The sequence below is a fragment of the Zonotrichia albicollis genome, chromosome 34, assembly GCF_047830755.1.
Source record: "Zonotrichia albicollis isolate bZonAlb1 chromosome 34, bZonAlb1.hap1, whole genome shotgun sequence".
NCBI classification, from domain to species: domain Eukaryota; kingdom Metazoa; phylum Chordata; class Aves; order Passeriformes; family Passerellidae; genus Zonotrichia; species Zonotrichia albicollis.
In genome coordinates this window covers 924,216-945,299 of record NC_133852.1, presented here as the reverse complement: position 1 = coordinate 945,299, position 21,084 = coordinate 924,216, and the positions used below count along the sequence as shown (strand labels likewise).

Here is a 21,084-nt window from a genome sequence, read left to right as displayed (position 1 = left end):
GGGCCGTGCACTCCCTGGGGTTCTTCATGGCGATGGACTCCACTGCTCCCTGAAAAAATGAACCTAAATCCTGTTAGAAATGTTCCTAAATCCTTGAGAATGATCCCTAAATCCTGTCAGAGAGGTTCCTAAATCCCTGCAGGGTCAGGGGTTCCTTCAGGGTCAGGGAATCCCCAAATCCCTGGGGATCTCCTCAAACAGGGCCGTGCGCTCCTTGGGGTTCTTCATGGCAATGGACTCCACTGCTCCCTGAGAAAACAGGGTCAGAAATGGTCCTAAATCCCTGAGAAATGATCCTAAATCCCATGGAAATGGTCCTAAATCCCTGCAGGGTCAGGGAAATCCTAAATCCCTGGGGATCTCCTCAAACAGGGCCGTGCGCTCCTTGGGGTTCTTCATGGCGATGGACTCCACTGCTCCCTGAAAAAATGATCCTAAATCCTGTTAGAAATGTTCCTAAATCCTTGAGAATGATCTCTAAATCCTGTTAGAGAGGTTCCTAAATCCCTGCAGGGTCAGGGAATCCCCAAATCCCTTCAGGGTCAGGGAATCCCCAAATCCCTGGGGATCTCCTCAAACAGGGCCGTGAGATCCTTGGGGTTCTTCATGGCGATGGACTCCACTGCTCCCTGAAAATGGGGTGAGAAATGATCCTAAATCCCCTTGGAAATGATCCTAAATCCCCTTGGAAATGGTCCTAAATCCCTTTAGAAATGGTCCTAAATCCCCTAATTCCTGTGAGAGATCCCTGAATTCCAAAATGGAATCAGAAATCCCTGGGGATCTCCTCAAACAGGGCCGTGAGATCCTTGGGGTTCTTCATGGTGATGGACGCCACTGCTGCCTGAAAAATGGGGCAAAAATGGTCCTAAATCCCCTTGGAAATGGTCCTAAATCCTTGAGAAAGATCCCTAAATCCTGTCAGAGAGGTTCCTAAATCCCTGCAGTGTCAGGGGTTCCTAAATCCCTGGGGATCTCCTCAAACAGGGCCGTGAGACCCTTGGGGTTCTTCATGGCGATGGACTCCACTGCTCCCTGCAGAAACAGGGCAAAAATGGTCCTAAATCCCTGAGAAATGGTCCTAAATCCCCTAATTCCTGTGAGAGATCCCTGAATCCCAAAAGGGAATCAGAAATCCCTGGGGATCTCCTCAGACAGGGCCGTGAGATCCTTGGGGTTCTTCATGGCAATGGACTCCACTGCTCCCTGAAAAAACAGGGCAAAAATGGTCCTAAATCCCCTTGGAAATGGTCCTAAATTCCTGCAGGGTCAGGGAAATCCTAAATCCCTGCAGGGTCAGGGATCCCCAAATCCCTGGGGATCTGCTCAGACAGGGCCGTGCGCTCCTTGGGGTTCTTCATGGCAATGGACTCCACTGCTCCCTGAAAAAACAGGGTCAGAAATGGTCCTAAATCCCTGAGAAATGGTCCTAAATCCCCTAATTCCTGTGAGAGATCCCTGAATTCCAAAAGGGAATCCCTGAATCCCTGGGGATCTCCTCAGACAGGGCTGTGAGATCCTTGGGGCTCTTCATGGTGATGGATTCCACTGCTCCCTGAAAAAATGAACCTAAATCCTGTTAGAAATGTTCCTAAATCCCTGAGAATGATCCCTAAATCCTGTCAGAGAGGTTCCTAAATCCCTACAGGGTCAGGGGTTCCTAAATCCCTGGGGATCTCCTCAGACAGGGCCGTGAGACCCTTGGGGTTCTTCATGGCGATGGATTCCACTGCTCCCTGAGAAAACAGGGCAAAAATGGTCCTAAATCCCCTTGGAAATGGTCCTAAATCCCCTAATTCCTGTGAGGGATCCTTAAATCCCTGATACGGATCCCTGAATCCCTGGGGATCTCCTCAAACAGGGCCGTGAGATCCTTGGGGTTCTTCATGGCAATGGACTCCACTGCTCCCTGAAAAAATGAACTTAAATCCCATTAGAAATGTTCCTAAATCCCTGAGAATGATCCCTAAATCCTGTCAGAGAGGTTCCTAAATCCCTGCAGGGTCAGGGGTTCCTAAATCCCTGGGGATCTCCTCAAAGAGAGCTGCCAGACCCTTGGGGCTCTTCATGGTGATGTCATGGAAAAAAATGAGTCAGAGAGCTCCTAAATCCCACAGGTTGTCCCCAAATCCTGACAGGAGAGTTCCTAAATCCTGACAGGAGAGTTCCTAAATCCTGACAGGAGAGTTCCTAAATCCCCAAATCCCGACAGGAGAGTTCCCAAATCCCCAAATCCTGACAGGAGAGTTCCCAAATCCCCAAATCCTCACAGGAGAGTTCCCAAATCCCCAAATCCTGACAGGAGAGTTCCCAAATCCTGACAGGAGAGTTCCTAAATCCCCAAATCCTCACAGGAGAGTTCCCAAATCCCCAAATCCTGACAGGAGAGTTCCTAAATCCCCAAATCCTGACAGGAGAGTTCCTAAATCCCCAAATCCTGACAGGAGAGTTCCCAAATCCCCAAATCCTCACAGGAGAGTTCCTAAATCCCCAAATCCTGACTGGAGAGTTCCCAAATCCCCAAATCCTCACAGGAGAGTTCCCAAATCCCCAAATCCTGACAGGAGAGTTCCTAAATCCCCAAATCCTGACAGGAGAGTTCCCAAATCCTGACAGGAGAGTTCCTAAATCCCCAAATCCTGACAGGAGAGTTCCTAAATCCCCAAATCCTGACAGGAGAGTTCCCAAATCCTGACAGGAGAGTTCCTAAATCCCCAAATCCTGACAGGAGAGTTCCTAAATCCCCAAATCCTGACAGGAGAGTTCCTAAATCCCCAAATCCTGACAGGAGAATTCCTAAATCCCCAAATCCTCACAGGAGAGTTCCCAAATCCCCAAATCCTCACAGGAGAGTTCCCAAATCCCCAAATCCTGACAGGAGAGTTCCTAAATCCTGACAGGAGAGTTCCTAAATCCCCAAATCCTGACAGGAGAGTTCCTAAATCCCCAAATCCTGACAGGAGAGTTCCCAAATCCCCAAATCCTCATAGGAGAGTTCCTAAATCCTGACAGGAGAGTTCCTAAATCCCCAAATCCTCACAGGAGAGTTCCTAAATCCTGACAGGAGAGTTCCTAAAGCCCCAAATCCTCACAGGAGAGTTCCTAAATCCCCAAATCCTGACAGGAGAGTTCCCAAATCCCCAAATCCTGACAGGAGAGTTCCCAAATCCCCTCAGGGAGTTCCTAAATCCCCAAATCCTGACAGGAGAGTTCCTAAATCCCCAAATCCTGACAGGAGAGTTCCTAAATCCCCAAATCCTGACAGGAGAGTTCCCAAATCCCCAAATCCTGACAGGAGAGTTCCTAAATCCCCAAATCCTGACTGGAGAGTTCCCAAATCCTCATAGGAGAGTTCCCAAATCCCCAAATCCTCACAGGAGAGTTCCTAAATCCCCAAATCCTGACAGGAGAGTTCCTAAATCCCCAAATCCTGACAGGAGAGTTCCCAAATCCCCAAATCCTCACAGGAGAGTTCCCAAATCCCCAAATCCTGACAGGAGAGTTCCCAAATCCCCAAATCCTGACAGGAGAGTTCCCAAATCCCCAAATCCTGACAGGAGAGTTCCTAAATCCCCTCAGGGGTTCCTAAATCCCCTCAAAGGTTCCTAAATCCCCTCAGAGGGTTCCTAAATCCCCTCAGGGAGTTCCTAAATCCCCTCAGGGGTTCCTAAATCCTCTCAGGGAGTTCCTAAATCCCCTCAGGGGGTTCCTAAATCCCCTCAACAGTTCCTAAATCCCCTCAGGGGGTTCCTAAATCCCCTCAAGGGTTCCTAAATCCCCTCAAGAGTTCCTAAATCCCCTCAAGAGTTCCTAAATCCCCTCAGGGGGTTCCTAAATCCCCTCAGGGGGTTCCTAAATCCCCTCAGGGGGTTCCTAAATCCCCTCAAAGGTTCCTAAATCCTCTCAAGGGTTCCTAAATCCCCTCAGGGGGTTCCTAAATCCCCTCAGGGGGTCCTCAAATCCTTGGGGGATCCCTTTGGGGTGGGAAAATGATGGAAATCCCCCCAAAAACCATCCTGGAACTCCCCAGCTCCTGTGAGCACAAAAACCTCCCCAAAAAGCCCCAAAATCCCCCTGAACCCACAAAAAGCCCCCTCAAAAACACCCTCAAAACCTCCAAAATTGCCCCAAAAAAAACCCCAAAAACCCCAAAAAGGCTCCTAAACCCCCTGAGAGGCTCCTAAACCCCCTCCCCACCTGGAAGACGAGGAAGTTCCTGGCCTTGATGAGGATGCCCAGCTTCTCCAGCTCCTCGCTGTACTCGCTCAGCTGCACCACGCGGTTGTTGATCTTGTACTCGGAGGAGCTGCCTGGGGAGGGGGCGTTTGGGGGCTCAGGGGGATCCCCAAAACCCTCAACACCCCAAAATGGGTCCAAAACCACCCCAAAATGTGTCCCCAAACCCTAAATACCCATCCCAAACCCTGAACACCCCAAAATGTGTGCAAAACCACCCCAAAATGTGTCCCCAAACCCTAAATACCCACCCCAAACCCTAAACACCCCAAAATGTGTCCCCCAAAACCCAAACACCCCTAAACACCCCAAAATGTGTCCAAAAACTCCCCAAAATGTGTCCCCCAAACCCTGAACACCCCAAAATGGGTCCTACAAGTCCTAAATACCCCAAAATGTGTCCAAAACCACCCCAAAATGTGTCCCCAAACCCTAAATACCCACCCCAAACCCTGAACACCCCAAAATGTGTCCAAAACCACCCCAAAAAGTGTCCCCCAAACCCTGAGCACCCCAAAATGTGTCCTGTAAACACCCCAAATTGTGATCCCCAAATCCTAAACACTCCAAAATGTGCCCCCCAAAACCCTGAACACCCCAAAATGTGTCCAAAACCACCCCAAAATGTGTCCTCAAATCCTAAATACCCACCCCAAACCCTGAACACCCCAAAATGTGTCCAAAAACTCCCCAAAATGTGTCCCCAAACCCTAAATACCCACCCCAAACCCTAAACACCCCAAAATGTGTCCAAAACCACCCCAAAATGGGTCCCCAAACCCTAAATACCCATCCCAAACCCTAAACACCCCAAAATGTGTCCCTCAAACCCTAAACACCCCAAAATGTATCCAAAAACACCCCAAAATGTGTCCCCAAACCCTAAACACCTCAAAATGTGTCCCCAAAACCCAAAAACCCCAAAATGTGGCCCACAAACCCCAAAATGTGATCCCAAATCCTAAACACCCCCAAAATGTGTCCCCAAACACCCCAAAATGTGATCCCCAAACCCTAAGCACCCCAAAATGTGTCCAAAACCACCCCAAAATGTGATCCCCAAATCCTGAACACCCCAAAATGTGTCCCCAAACACCCCAAAATGTGATCCCCAAACCCTAAGCACCCCAAAATGTGTCCAAAACCACCCCAAAATGTGATCCCCAAATCCTAAGCACCCCAAAATGTGTCCTACAAGTCCTAAATACTCCAAAATGTGTCCCCCCAAAACCCAAAAAGCCCAAAATGTGTCCCCAAAACCCTAAACACCCCAAAATGTGGCCACAAATCTTAAACACCCCAATATGTGTCCCCAAACCCTAAACACCCCAAAATGTATCCAAAAACACCCCAAAATGTGTCCCACAAACCCTGAACACCCCAAAATGTGTCATGTAAACTCTAAACACCCCCAAAATGTGCCCCCAAACACCTCAAAATGTGTCCTCAAATCCTAAACCCCTCAAAATGTGTCCCTAAACACCCCAAAATGTGTCATGTAAACTCTAAACACCCCAAAATGTGTCCCCAAAACCCCAAAATGTGTCCCCCAACCCTAAACACCCCAAAATTTGTCCTACAAGTCCTAAACACCCCCAAATGTGTCCCCAAACCCTAAACACCCCCCCAAACCCTAAACACCCCAAAATGTGTCCTACAAACACCCCAAAATGTGATCCCCAAATCCTAAGCACCCCAAAATGTGTCCCTAAACACCCCAAAATGTGTCATGGAAACCCTAAACACCCCAAAATGCGTCCAAAACCACCCCAAAATGTGTCCCACAAACCCTGAACACCCCAAAATGTGTCCTGTAAATACCCCAAAATGTGATTCCCAAATCCTAAGCACCCCAAAATGTGTCCTACAAGTCCTAAATACCCCAAAATGTGCCCCCAAACACCCCAAAATGTGTCCTGTAAACCCTAAACACCCCAAAATGGGTCCAAAACCACCCCAAAATGTGTCCCCAAACCCTAAATACCCACCCCAAACCCTACGCACCCCAAAATGTGTCCCACAAACCCTTGGAAATGCCCCCAAATCAGCCACAAAACCCCCAGAAATACCCTGAGAGAGCCCAAAAATGCCCAAAACCCACCCCAAAAATGCCCCACAACTCCCAATAATGCCCCCAAACCCCACCCTAAACCAGCCCCAAAACCCCCAGAAACGCCCCAAGAAGGGCCAAAACTGCCCCCAATGCACTGGAATTCCTCCCAAAGCCCACCCTAAACCAGCCCCAAAACTCCAGAAATGTCCCCAAAGCCCACTGTAAACCAGCCCCAAAACCCCCCTAAACCGCCCCAAAACACCCCTAAACCGCCCCAAAACACCCCTAAACTGCCCTAAACTGCCCTAAAACACCCCTAAACCGCCCCAAAACACCCCCAAAACGCCCCTAAACACCCCTAAACCGCCCTAAAACACCCCTAAACCGCCCCAAAACACCCCTAAATCGCCCCAAAACACCCCTAAACCAGCCCCAAAATCCCCTAAAACGCCCCAAAACCAGCCCCAAAACACCCCTAAACCAGCCCCAAAACACCCCTAAACCAGCCCCAAAACACCCCTAAACTGCCCCAAAACACCCCTAAACCAGCCCCAAAATGCCCCAAAACAGCCCCAAAACACCCCTACACCACCCCAAAACTCCAGAAATGCCCCCAAACCCCACCCTAAACCGCCCCAAAACCAGCCCCAAAACACCCCTAAAACGCCCCAAAACCCCCCTAAACCAGCCCCAAAACCCCAGAAATGCCCCCAAACCCCACTGTAAACCAGCCACAAAACACCCCTAAAACGCCCCCAAACAGCCCCAAAACATCCCTAAACCAGCCCCTAAACCGCCCCAAAACGCCCCAAAACACCCCTAAACCAGCCCCAATACACCCCTAAACCTGCCCCAAAACCCCCCTAAACCAGCCCCAAAACACCCAGAAACAGCCCCAAAACACCCCCAAAACCCCCCTAAACCAGCCCCAAAATGCCCCAAAACAGCCCCAAAACACCCCTACACCACCCTAAAACTCCAGAAATGCCCCCAAACCCCACCCTAAACCGCCCCAAAACACCCCTAAAACGCCCCAAAACCCCAGAAATGCCCCCAAACCCCACTGCAAACCAGCCCCCAAACCCCCCTAAACCAGCCCCATAACACCCCTAAACCGCCCCAAAACCCCCCTAAAACGCCCCAAAACACCCCTAAACCAGCCCCAAAACACCCCTAAAACGCCCCCAAACAGCCCCAAAACCCCCAGAAACAGCCCCAAAACACCCCTAAACCAGCCCCTAAACACCCCCAAAACACCCCCAAACCAGCCCCAAAACTCCCCTAAACCAGACCCAAAACACCCCTAAACCGGCCCCAAAACACCCTCAAAACACCCCTATAAAGTGCCCCAAAACACCCCTAAACCAGCCCCATAACACCCCTAAAACGCCCCCAAACAGCCCCAAAACCCACCCTAAACCAGCCCCAAAACACCCCTAAACCAGCCCCAAAAAGGGCCAAAACTGCCCCAAAACACCCCAAAACTCCCCTAAAACGCCCCAAAACGCCCCCAAGCCCCGGGATCCCCCGAACCCCGGCCTGACCGACGATGACGCGGGCGAAGGTGCGGTCCTCGGCGCCCTCCTCCGAGTACACCATGCTGACGAAGGCGCGGCTGGCCGCGGGTTTCCCCACGGGGGCGCCGTGGATCAGGTCCCGCAGCGTCTTCACCCGCAGGTTGCTCGTCTTCTCCCCCAGCACGAAACTGATGGCGTCCATCAGGTTGGATTTACCTGAGCGGGGGATTTGGGGGGCGTTAGGGGGGGTGGGAGCCTCGGGAATTGAGGGGGGAACCCAGGGAATGGGGGGAATTGAAGGAATTGAGGGGGGACCCCATGGAAAGAAAGGGGACTCCAGGGAATGGGGGGGACTAGGGAATTATTGGGGGACCCCAGGGAATGGGGGAATGGAAAGAATTGAGGGGGGAACCCAGGGAATGTGGGGAATTGAAGGAATTGAGGGGGGACCCCATGGAAAGAAAGCGGACCCCAAGGAATGGGGGAATGGAAAGAATTGAGGGGGGACCCCAGGGAATGGAGGGAGCCCTGGGAATTGAGGGGGGACCCCATGGAATGTGGGGAACCCAGAGAATTATTGGGGGACCCCATGGAATGGAGGAACTGAAGGAATTGAGGGGGGACCCCAGGGAATGGGGGGCTTAGAAGGAGCCCTGGGAATTATTGGGGGACCCCAGGGAATGGAGGACTTGAAGGGAGCCCTGGGAATTATTGGGGGGACATGGGGGGGGGGTGTTTAGGGGATGGGGAGAGCCCAGGGAATTATTGGGGGACCCCATGGAATGGAGGAACTGAAGGAATTGAAGGGGGGATCTCAGGGAATGGGGGGCTTAGAAGGAGCCCTGGGAATTATTGGGGGGACATGGGGGGGGGGAGTGTTTAGGGGATGGGGAGAGCCCAGGGAATTATTGGGGGACCCCAAGGAATGTGGGGAACCTCGGGAATTATTGGGGGACCCCAAGGAATGGAGGGAGCCGTGGGAATTGAGGCGGGACCACAGGGAATGGGGGACTTGGAAGGAGCCCTGGGAATTATTGGGGGACCCCAGGGAATGGAGAACTTGAAGGGAGCCCTGGGAATTATTGGGGGGACATGGGGGGGGGGGGGAGTGTTTAGGGGATGGGGACAGCCCTGGGAATTATTGGGGGGACATGGGGGGGGGGAGTGTTTAGGGGATGGGGACAGCCCAGGGAATTATTGGGGGACCCCAAGGAATGTGGGGAACCTCGGGAATTATTGGGGGACCCCAAGGAATGGAGAGAGCCCTGGGAATTGAGGGGGGACCCCAGGGAATGAGGGGCTTGGAAGGAGCCCTGGGAATTCTGGGGGGACCCCAGGGAATGGAGGGAGCCCTGGGAATTGAGGGGGGACCTCAGGGAATGGAGGACTTGAAGGGAGCCCTGGGAATTATTGGGGGGACATGGGGGGGGGAGTGTTTAGGGGATGGGGAGAGCCCAGGGAATTATTGGGGGACCCCAAGGAATGTGGGGAACCTCGGGAATTATTGGGGGACCCCAGGGAATGGAGGACTTGAAGGGAGCCCTGGGAATTATTGGGGGGACATGGGGGGGGAGTGTTTAGGGGATGGGGAGAGCCCAGGGAATTATTGGGGGACCCCAAGGAATGTGGGGAACCTCGGGAATTATTGGGGGACCCCAGGGAATGGAGGACTTGAAGGGAGCCCTGGGAATTATTGGGGGGACCCCAAGGAATGTGGGGAACCTCGGGAATTATTGGGGGACCCCAGGGAATGGAGGGAGCCCTGAGAATTATTGGGGGACCCCAGGGAATGGGGGGAGCCCTGAGAATTTTGGGGGGACCCCAAGGGAGGAGGGGAGAGGCGAGAGGGGTGTCCAGAGAATGGACAAGAAGCGCTGAGGGGGAACCCCAGAGTGTGAAGGGGAGACTGTAGGGAATGGGGGGGAGACCCAGAACCTTAGGAGGGACCTCATAGAATAGGGGGGACGCCAGAGGAAGAGGAGGGAGGTGAGGGGGGACCCCAGGGAGAGAGGCGAGGGAGGGCTGTGGAGAATTACTGGGGACCCCAAGGCTTTTTTATTACGGGGAACCCCCCCGGGCAATGCGGGAGGAGGCAGCGGGAGCGGGGCAGTGCAAAGAACTCGGGGTAACCCACAGACCATGACGGGAGCGGTGTAAAGAACTCGGGGTCACCCCTCAGACCATGACGGGAGCGACCTTGGACCCCCTCCCCTACCCCCGAGAGCCCCCCCGGGACTCACCGGAGCCATTGGGGCCGATGATGGCGGTGAAGCGGCGGAAGGGCCCGATAATCTGGCGGCCTTTGTACGATTTGAAGTTCTCGATCTCGATGAGTTTCAGGAAGCCCATGGTGGGGCCGGGGCGGCCCGGGACGGTCCCGGGGCTCTGAGGGGGTCCCGGGGCTCTGAGGGGGGCTCGGGCCGGGGCCGCTGCCGGAGGGCGGGAAAGCGGCGGCTGAGGTGGCCGCTGAGGGACGGAGCGCTGCGCCTCGCGATTGGCTCAGAGAGCTGTCAATCTTCACCTTAACCCCGCCTCACCGCCTCTGATAGGCCGGCGGTTTCCTGTGGCGGTTTTATGGCACCTCGCCTTGCGATAGGCTATAGTTGCTGTCAATCTTCACAGTAACCCCGCCTTCTCGCTTCCTATTGGTTTGTCGGTTTGAACGCGGGGTTGGTGGCGCCAGCGGGTTCATTTGCATGGAACGTACCAAGTCTGGAGGCAGGGGAGGAGTGAAATGGGCCGCCCCGTCGCCATGGGAACCGGGGACGCCATGGGGGCAAAGGGCGCCGCAAATTGGGGAATTTTCGGTAAAAATGGCGTTTGTCGGTGATCGCGACAAAAAACGTTGGGACAAGATTTACTGCTCGAGGTTTTTTGCAGTCAGAATGATTCTGTGATGCCAATACTATAAAATAACTTGGAATAGTAAATAATAATTCGTGATAACCCCCACATGGTTTAAGCATATATTTTTTCCTATTATTGCTTTCTATTGATAGTTATATTGGTTACGTTTAAATTACAAGATACTTACATACTCCATGCTTTAAGAAATCGGTATAACTTGCCATACCTATACAACGTAATATCAATATAAACCAAATCAAAATTTCTCACATATTTAAAAAATCTGCTATCCATAAAACCCGAATTGCATTTTTATACCTATATAACCTGAATCATGATTTTCACATCTACATAACCAGATATGTAGCACTTTTTATACAATATAACCGCTAGTATTTGGTTAGCCAGATGTCCAATGTTGAATAGAGAAAAGAAGAAGATAAAACTCACTGGGTGGATAGCTTTTTCCCCTCACGGGCTCCATTTTCCCCAATTTCCCCTCAAATGCTCCATTTCATCCCCATTTTCCCTTCAAGAGCTCAATTTTCCCCTCACAGGCTCCATTTCCCCCCATTTTCCCCTCAAGGACTCCATTTCCCCAGTTTCCCCTCACAGGCTCCATTTTCCACTCAGGGGCTCCATTTCCCCCATTTTGCCACCAAGGGCTCCATTTCCCTCACAGGCTACATTTTCCTCCGTTTTCCCCACAAAGACTCCATTTTCCCCCCATGGGCTCCATTTTCCACTCAGGGGCTCCATTTCCCCCATTTTGCCACCAAGGCCTCCATTTCCCCCCATTTTCCCCTCATGGGCTCCATTTCCCCCCATTTTCCCCTCAAATGCTCCATTTCGTCCCCATTTTCCCCTCAAGAGCTCAATTTTCCCCTCACAGGCTCCATTTCCCCCCATTTTCCCCTCAAGGACTCCATTTCCCCAGTTTCCCCTCACAGGCTCCATTTTCCACTCAGGGGCTCCATTTTTTCCCATTTTGCCACCAAGGGATCCATTTCCCCCCATTTTCCCCTCATGGGCTCCATTTCCCCCCATTTTCCCCTCACGGGCTCCATTTTCCCCTCAGTTGCCCCCCATTTTCCCCTCAGTTTTCCCTCAAGGGCTCAATTTCTCTTCATTTTCCCCTCAAAGGCACCAATTCCCCCTCATGGGCTCCATTTTCTCCCATTTTCCCCTCACAGACTCCATTTTCCCCTCACGGGCTCCATTTCCCCCATTTTCCCCTCACGGGCTCCATTTTCCCCTCAATTTCCCCTCAAAAGCTCCATTTTACCCATTTTCCACTCATGGGTTCCATTTTCCACTAAAAAGAGGAATTTTTGATTGTGAATCTTTGATTCTTCTTATAAATCCAGACGGTCTCAGCCCCAAAACTCTCATTTTCCCTGCAAAAATATCAGTTTTCCACTAAAACTATGGACTTTCCCTCTAATATTTTTGATTTCTGCTTTAAATCCGGAGGGTCTCACCCTCCAGATTCCCGTTTTCCTTACAAAAATACTGATTTTCCACTGAAAGTATGGATTTTGCCCCAAAAAATCCTGTTTTCCCTGCAAAAACATTGGTTTTCCACTAAAACGATGGATTTTTCCCTCTAATATTTTTGACTTTTCCTTTAAATCCGGAGGGTCTCACCTTTGGGGTTGGGGGTACCGGGTGGGAGGAGTCACTGAGCCACGCCCCTTCGCTAAACCACGCCCATTCGACCACATAACCACGCCCCCAACCGCACCAAAGCTGCCTTAAGGCCACGCCCATTTGACAAGACCACGCCCCCGATTGGTCACGCCCATGCGTCGCCACGCCCCCTGCGGCAGCGCGCGCGAGGGGGCGTGGCCAGGGCAGCGCGCGACGGCCCCACCCCCGCGCCCCCCCTCAGGTACCGGCGGGATGGGAAGGGGGGGGAGAACCTAAAATTGGGGAATTTTAACCCAAAATTGGGGAATTTTAACCCAAAATGGGGCCGGGCTGAGGGGCTGAGGGTGGAGGGGAGATGGAGCCAGAAAAGGGGAAGGATTTGGCCCCAAAAAGGGAGAGTTTGGTCCCAAAAAGGGTGATGTTGGCAGCTGGAAAAGTGAATTTGGGTCCCCGAAAAGGGTGGGGTCGCTCCAAAAAGTGCGGGTTGGGTCTAAAAAATAGGGAATTTAACCCCAAAACGGGAAAAATGGTCCGGAAAGTGGAAGGGTTGTGATCACAGGGGGAGTTTCGTCCCAAAAAAGGGGAAATTTGAATTAAAAAAAAAGGAGTTTGGATCCCAAAAAGGGGTTTGATACTAAATATGGGGATTTTGGCTCCAAAAATAGGGAATTTAGCCCAAAAATATGGAATTTGGCACCAAAAAGGGTGTGGTTATCTCTAAAAAGGGAGATTTGGCTCCTAAAAGTGGGAATTTGGGCCATAAGGGAGGGATGGCCTCAAAAATGGGGGAGTTTAACCAAAAAAAGGGAATTTGGTTTTAAAAGGTGGGGTTTGGTCTCTGAAGGGGGAATTTTGCCTCAAAAATCACGGGTTTGTTCCAAAATGAGGAGATTTTGAACCCCAAAATTGGGAATTTGGTCCCCAAAAACGGGGGGTGGCTCCAAATGGGGATTTTTAGTGGGGCCATTTTCCCCTAAAATTCCCAATTTCCCCATAAAATTTCCCATTTCCCCTCAAATTTTCCAATTTACTTCCTAAAATTCCCCATTTCCCGTCAAAATTTCTAATTTTGTTCCCCAAATTCCCTATTTTCCAAAGAAAATTCCCCATTTTCCCCACCCAGCTGAGTATTTTCCCCAGCCTTCATTGCCCCCCTCCAGAATTTTCAATTTTTGCCCCTCCAATGCCCTTTTTCCCTCTAAAACCCCCAAAATGATGAATTTGGTCCCAAAATAAACATTTCTGCCCCAAAATGGGACTATTTAAACCCAGAATCTCCTCAGTTTTTGCCATAAATTGGAGTTTTTCCATCTCAGAGTTCCTCCATCCTCACTAATTTCTGCTCTTTATTTTATTCTATATGCAATTTTATATTTTATAAATTTTGATTTGTTTAATATTTCCCTAAAAACAACACAACTTTACCCCTAATTGTTTTCCCAAAAATGCCTTTTTTGCCCTGGAAAATCCTGATTCCACCCAAACCTCGTTTTATTCCTGAAAAATAATGAATATTGCCATCTCCAAAATTAATCTTCCTTCCCAAAATTACCTTTTCTAAGGGAAAAATGTAATTTTTCCCCCCAAAATTCTGATGTCTCCCCTAAAATGTCCATTTTTCCTCCAAAATTTCTCTCTATTTGGAAATAATTAATGAAATTAATCTTTCCTCCCCAAACACTTCTTGGCATGCCAAAAATTCCTATTTTGCCCAAAAATTGCCATTTTCATTGCAAAAATAATAATTTTCCACAAAATAGGGATTTTTCCTTTGATGGTTTTGATTTTTTTCTCTAAAAATTTCAGTTTTCCCCTCCGAAAAGTGCATATTTCAGCTAAAAATGCTCATTTTCCCTCAAAATTTGTAGATTTTGCTCTACAAAATGAGAATATTTCCTCTGAATTTTAATTTTTTTGGTCTAGAATATTTTTCCCCTCTCCAAAACTGAAACTTTTATTTTTTTAAATGTGGATTTTTCCTCTTTAAATGTGAATTTTCCCTCCAAAATTGCTGATTTCCCTCTAAAATGGTTTCTTTCCCTCAAAAAAAATGGATTTCCCCCCCAAACCCAGTGTTGGAATAATAATAGCAATAATAATTGTTATAATAGTACTCTCGTTATTATAACAATATTATAATAATAATGGGAATTTTGTCTCTAAAATCATGGATTTTCCTTTAAAAATTCTTCATTTTTCCCCAAAACCCCCTCAAAAATGTGAATTTTCCTTGCAAAATTTCCCTTTTCCCTCTGAATCCGGGGATTTCCCCCCACAGGTGCTGTGATGGTGACGTCACTGCCGCCCCTCTGACGTCATAATCTCCCCGCTGACGTCATGGCGGTGCCGGGGGCGTGGCCGCCGCGGGGGGCGGAGCCCTCGGACAGCAGCCCCGAGCCCCCCTCCCCCTCCAGCTCCCGGCCCCCCCTGTCCGACTCCAGCCCCTCCCCCACCGAGACCACGGCCACCCAATGTGGGCGGGGCCAAGGGGGCGGGGCCAGGGCTCGCCACGCCCCTCCCAACCTTGCCGGGGTGGGTGGGGAGCGGCCGCTGGCGCTGTTTGAGGTGAGGCCACGCCCCCTGCATGCCCCACCCCTTCATTAGCCCCGCCCACTCCATATGTACTGCTGTTGTGAGGCCACACCCCCTAAAGCCCCACCCCCTCATTAATACTCTGGCACTGTGAATAGGCCCCGCCCACCCCAAGCCCCACCCCTAATTAGTCCCACCATTAATATTCTGCATGAAGCCACACCCCTCCCTGGCCCCGCCCACCATCAGTGCCTCCCGAAATACCTGCTGCCATTCACGGCAAGACCACGCCCCCTCAGATCCACCATCATTGGCCCCGCCCCCATATTGCGTTGCCTCTTTAGCCCCTCCCTTTTCAGCCGTGCCCAACCCACCCAGCCCTGAGCCCTTCCCTCTTTAGCCCCTCCCCCTGAGCCCCACCCTCTTTGGCCCCACCCTCTAAGCCTGCCCACCTTTGAGGCTCACCCTCCTTAGCTCCACCCCTTCATAAGCCCCGCCCCTTGATCACCTCCATCCTTAGCCATGCCCCATGAGCCACACCCTCCTTAACTCCACCCCTCGGCCCCACCCACCGTGGTCCCACCCCTGGGCCCCACCCACCTTAGCCCCACCCCCCGGCCTGCCCACGTTTGAGCCCCTCCCTACTTAGCCCCACCCCAAGCCCCTCCCTTCTTAGCCACGCCCCCTGAGCCTTGCTCTCATTAGCCACGCCCACTTAGCACCTTGGCCCTGCCTCTAAGCCCCTCCCTCCTTAGCCCCGTCCCCTAAGCCTGCCCACCTTTGAGCCCCCTGGCCCCACCCCTGCCCTGTTCCTGAGCTCCATCCTCCTTATCCCTGCCCCCTGAGCCCTTCCCTTCTTAGCCACGCCCCCTGAGCCCCACCTTATTTAGCCCCGCCCCTTAAGCTTGCCCATCTTTTAGCCCCTCCCAGCCCTACCCTGACACTGCCCGGCACCCTGAGCCCCACCCTACTTAGCCCCGCCCACTGAGCCCCACACCTGAACCCCACCCTTCTTAGCCATGCCCCCTGAGCCACTCCATCCTTAGCCACGCCCCTTGACCCCTCCCTCTTTAGCCACACCCCCTGAGCCCCACCCTCCTTAGCTCCACCCTCCTTAGCCCCACCCCTGAGCCCCACCCTTAGCCATGCTCCATAAGCCTGCTCACTTTTTAGCCCCTCCCTCCTTTGTCCCACCTGCTGGGCCACTCCTTCTTTAGCCCCGCCCCCTGAGCCTCACCCTCCTTAGCTCCACCCCCTGAGCTCCGTGGCCCCGCCCCTGACCCCGCCCCCTCTCAGGAGGAGCTGGCCACCCGTCCCCGCGTGCCGGCGCTGCTGCGCAGGATGGCCCCGTACAGCGCCCTGAGCCCGGACAGCGACTGTGGGACTGCACAGGTGAGTGAGGGACACACCTGGGGACAGGTGAGTGACACACCTGGGGTACCTGGGGACAGCTGGGGACACACCTGGGGTACCTGGGGACACACCTGGGGTACCTGTACAGCGCCCTGAGCCCGGACAGCGACTGCGGGACTGCACAGGTGAGTGGGGGACACACCTGGGACAGGTGAGGGACACACCTGGGACACACCTGGGGTACCTGTACAGCCCCGTACAGCGCCCTGAGCCCGGACAGCGACTGCGGCACTGCACAGGTGAGTGGGGGACACACCTGGGACAGGTGAGGGACACACCTGGGGTACCTGGGACACACCTGGGGACACACCTGGGGTACCTGGGACACACCTGGGGTACCTGGGACACACCTGTACAGCCCCGTACAGCGCCCTGAGCCCGGACAGCGACTGCGGCACCACACAGGTGAGTGAGGGACACACCTGGGGACACACCTGGGACAGGTGAGGGACACACCTGGGGACACACCTGGGGTACCTGGGACACACCTGGGGTACCTGTACAGCGCCCTGAGCCCGGACAGCGACTGTGGGACTGCACAGGTGGGTGAGGGACACACCTGGGACAGGTGAGGGACACACCTGGGGTACCTGGGACACACCTGGGGACACACCTGGGGTACCTGGGGACACACCTGTACAGCCCCGTACAGCGCCCTGAGCCCGGACAGCGACTGTGGCACTGCACAGGTGAGTGAGGGACACACCTGGGACAGGTGAGGGACACACCTGGGGTACCTGGGACACACCTGGGGACACACCTGGGGTACCTGGGGACACACCTGTATGGCCCCGTACAGCGCCCTGATCCTGGACAGCGACTGTGGGACTGCACAGGTGAGTCAGGGACACACCTGGGACAGGTGAGTGACACACCTGGGGACACACCTGGGGTATCTGGTGTATCTGGGGACTCACCTGGGACACACCTGGGGACACCTGGAGTACCTGGGAACACACCTGTATAGCCCCGTACAGCACCTTGAGCCCGGACAGCGACTGTGGCACTGCACAGGTGAGTGGGGGACACACCTGGGGACAGGTGAGTGACACACCTGGGGTACCTGGGGACACACCTGTACAGCTCCGTACAGTGCCCTGAGCCCGGACAGCGACTGCGGCACTGCACAGGTGAGTGAGGGACACACCTGGGACAGGTGAGGGACACACCTGGGGTACCTGGGGACAGCTGGGGGCACACCTGGGGTATCTGGGGACACACCTGAGGTACCTGGGGACACACCTGGGGTACCTGTACAGCCCCGTACAGCGCCCTGAGCCCGGACAGCGACTGCGGCACTGCACAGGTGAGTGGGGGACACACCTGGGACAGGTGAGTGACACACCTGGGGACACACCTGGGGTACCTGGGGACAGCTGGGGACACACCTGGGGTACCTGGGGACACACCTGTACAGCGCCCTGAGCCCGGACAGCGACTGCGGCACTGCACAGGTGAGTGGGGGACACACCTGGGACAGGTGAGGGACACACCTGGGGACACACCTGGACCTGGGGACACACCTAGGGTACCTGGGGACACACCTGGGGACACACCTGGGGTACCTGGGGACACACCTGGGGACAGGTGAGTGACACACCTGGGGTACCTGGGACACACCTGGGACACACGTGGGACACACCTGCGGTATCTGGTGTATCTGGGGACTCACCTGGGGCAGACCTGGGGACACAGCTGGGGACACACCTGTACAGCCCCGTACAGCGCCCTGAGCCCGGACAGCGACTGTGGCACTGCACAGGTGAGTGAGGGACACACCTGGGATAGGTGAGTGACACACCTGGGGTACCTGGAACACACCTGGGGACACACCTGGGGTACCTGTACAGCCCCGTACAGCGCCCTGAGCCCGGACAGCGACTGCGGCACCGCACAGGTGAGTGAGGGACACACCTGGTACAGGTGAGGGACACACCTGGGGACACACCTGGGGTATCTGGTGTATCTGGGGACTCACCTGGGACACACCTGGGGACACCTGGGGTACCTGTACAGCCCTGTACAGCACCTTGAGCCCGGACAGTGACTGTGGCACTGCACAGGTGAGTGGGGGACACACCTGGGGACAGGTGAGTGACACACGTGGGGTACCTGGGGACACACCTGTACAGCCCCGTACAGTGCACTGAGCCCGGACAGCGACTGTGGGACGGCACAGGTGAGTGAGGGACACACCTGGGACAGGTGGGGTACCTGGGGACACACCTGGGGGCAGCTTGGACACACCTGGAGGACATCTGGGGACATCTGGGTGACCCCTGTGTGACCCTGCTGTCCCCTCTGTCCTCAGCGCCGCGCCCTGGGGACGCTGCAGGGCATGGTGGCCCTGGGTGACCCCTGGGTTGTCACTGACCCCTGGGTGACCCTGCCGACCCCTCTATCCCCTCTGTCCCCCCAGCGCCGCGCCCTGGGCACGTTTCGGGGCGTGGTGGCCCTGCTGACCCCTGTGTGACCCCGCTGACCCCTGGGTGACCCTGCTGACCCCTGTGTCCCCTCTGTCCCCCAGCGCCGCGCCCTGGGCACGTTTCAGGGTGTGGTGACCCCGCTGACCCCTGTGTGACCCCGCTGACCCCTCTGTGACCCCGCTGACCCCTGGGTGACCCTGCTGACCCCTGGGTGACCCTGCTGACCCCTGTGTCCCCTCTGTCCCCCAGCGCCGCGCCCTGGGCACGTTTCAGGACATGGTGGCCTGGGTGACCCTGCTGACCCCTGGGTGACCCTGCTGACCCCTGTGTCCCCTCTGTCCCCCCAGCGCCGCGCCCTGGGCACGTTTCAGGGCGTGGTGGCGCCGTCGCTGCAGTCGCTGCTGGGGCTGGTGCTGCTGCTGCGCCTGCCCTGGGTCGTGGGACACGGCGGCGTCCTGGGGACAGCGGCCATCGGGGTCCTGCTGGGGGCCTGCGTGAGTCACCTGGGACATGGGGACACACCTGGGGACACACCTGGGGACACACCTGGGGAACAGGGTCACATCTGTCCTGGGGACAGCAACCATCGGGGTCCTGCTGGGGGCCTGCGTGAGTCACCTGGGGACACCTGGGGACACCTGGGACATGGGGACACACCTGGGGACACACCTGGGGATACACCTGGGGACACCTGGGGAATAGGGTCACAGCTGTCCTGGGGACAGCGGCCATCAGGGTCCTGCTGGGGGCCTGCGTGAGTCACCTGGGGACACCTGGGGAGTGGGGACACACCTGGGGACACCTGGGACACACCTGGGGGATACACCTGGGGAACAGGGTCACATCTATCCTGGGGACAGCGGCCATCGGTGTGCTCCTGGGGGCCTGCGTGAGTCACCTGGGGACACCTGGGACATGGGGACACACCTGGGGATACAGCTGGGGACACACCTGGGGACACCTGGGGACACACCTGGGGAACAGGGTCACAGCTGTCCTGGGGACAGTGGCCATCGGGGTCCTGCTGGGGGCCTGCGTGAGTCACCTGGGGACACACCTGGGGACACACCTGGGACACACCTGGGGGACACCTGGGGAACAGGGTCACATCTGTCCTGGGGACAGCGGCCATCGGGGTCCTGCTGGGGGCCTGTGTGAGTCACCTGGGGACACCTGGGGACACCTGGGACACACCTGGGGACACACCTGGGGACACACCTGGGGACATGGGGACACACCTGGGGACACACCTGGGGAACAGGGTCACATCTGTCCTGGGGACAGTGGCCATGGGTGTGCTGCTGGGGGCCTGTGTGAGTCACCTGGGGACATGGGGACACACCTGGGACACACCTGGGGATACAGCTGGGGACACAGCTGGGACACCTGGGACACACCTGGGGAACAGGGTCACATCTGTCCTGGGGACAGTGGCCATGGGTGTGCTGCTGGGGGCCTGTGTGAGTCACCTGGGGACATGGGGACACACCTGGGGACACACCTGGGACACACCTGGGACACACCTGGGACACACCTGGGGAACAGGGTCACATCTGTCCTGGGGACAGCGGCCATCGGTGTGCTCCTGGGGGCCTGCGTGAGTCACCTGGGGACACACCTGGGGACATGGGGACACACCTGAGGTCAGGGGTCATGTTCTGGGTACTCCATGGGGGTGAGGTCAGAGGTCCGAGGAGTCAGAGGCAGTGGTCAGTGGCCAGAGGGGTCAGTGGGGTCAGTGGTCATTGGTCAGAGGGCTCAGTGGTCAGCAGGGTCAGTTGGTCATTGGTGAGTTGGTCATTGGTGAGTTGGTCAATGGTGAGTTGGTCATTGGTCAGCAGTCAGAATTGTCATTAGTCAATGGTCATTGGTGAGTGGTCAGTTGGTCGTTGTTCATTGGTCACTGGTCAGTTGATCATTGGTCATTTGTCAGTTCATGAGAGGGGTTACTGGTCATTGGTCAGTTGGTCATTGTTCATTGGTCATTGTCCATGGTTCGTTTGATTGGTCATTGTTCATTGGTCAGTCAGTGATTGGTCAGTGGTCAGTGTCCGTGTGTCCGTCCGCAGATGCTGCTGACCGCCGTGTCCCTGAGCGCCGTGGCCACCAACGGGCTGGACCCCGGTGGGTGAGCGGGGGGGGGGGGGGGGGGGGGGGTTGTGGGCTGGGGACCCGCACCCCGCCCTACCCCGCCCATGGGCGTGTCCGCGCTGACCCCGCCCCGTGACGTCACGCAGGGGGCGGGGCGCTGTCGCTGCTGTCGGGGGCGCTGGGCCCCGAGGCCGGGGGGGCCGTGGGCGTGTGCGGCTTCCTGAGCGCGGCGTTCACGTGCGCGGCCGCGGCGCTGGGCGGGGCCGAGCTCCTATTGGTGAGTGAGCCACGGGGCGGGGTTAACTGGGGTGGGCGGGGT

The 21,084-nt window shown here is 55.0% G+C and overlaps 2 protein-coding genes and 1 long non-coding RNA gene across 3 annotated transcripts in view; 2 read left to right on the top strand and 1 right to left on the bottom strand.

Moving 5' to 3' along the window:
* SMC1A (structural maintenance of chromosomes 1A) overlaps positions 1-10,180 on the bottom strand; it is a gene marked incomplete at its 3' end in the record, with an annotated part of 47,365 nt that extends 37,185 nt beyond the window's left edge. Inside the window, 3 exon segments of the mRNA XM_074531010.1 lie at positions 4,198-4,310; positions 7,834-8,022; positions 10,047-10,180. Of these exon segments, the coding sequence (XP_074387111.1) occupies positions 4,198-4,310; positions 7,834-8,022; positions 10,047-10,155 (411 nt within the window).
* Positions 7,871-10,237, top strand: LOC141726281 (uncharacterized). The gene is made up of 2 exons (XR_012577587.1): positions 7,871-8,011; positions 9,943-10,237. It is a non-coding gene; the product is annotated as an uncharacterized LOC141726281 (long non-coding RNA).
* A 2,063-nt stretch (positions 10,238-12,300) lies between these two features.
* The window catches only part of LOC141726290 (solute carrier family 12 member 6-like), a 9,430-nt gene continuing 646 nt past the window's right edge, over positions 12,301-21,084 (top strand). Inside the window, exons 1-6 of the mRNA XM_074531038.1 lie at positions 12,301-12,544; positions 14,582-14,868; positions 16,132-16,227; positions 19,022-19,168; positions 20,744-20,798; positions 20,912-21,073. Of these exons, the coding sequence (XP_074387139.1) occupies positions 14,641-14,868; positions 16,132-16,227; positions 19,022-19,168; positions 20,744-20,798; positions 20,912-21,073 (688 nt within the window). The 5' untranslated portion in view covers positions 12,301-12,544; positions 14,582-14,640. The remainder of the gene's footprint in view (positions 12,545-14,581; positions 14,869-16,131; positions 16,228-19,021; positions 19,169-20,743; positions 20,799-20,911; positions 21,074-21,084) is intronic.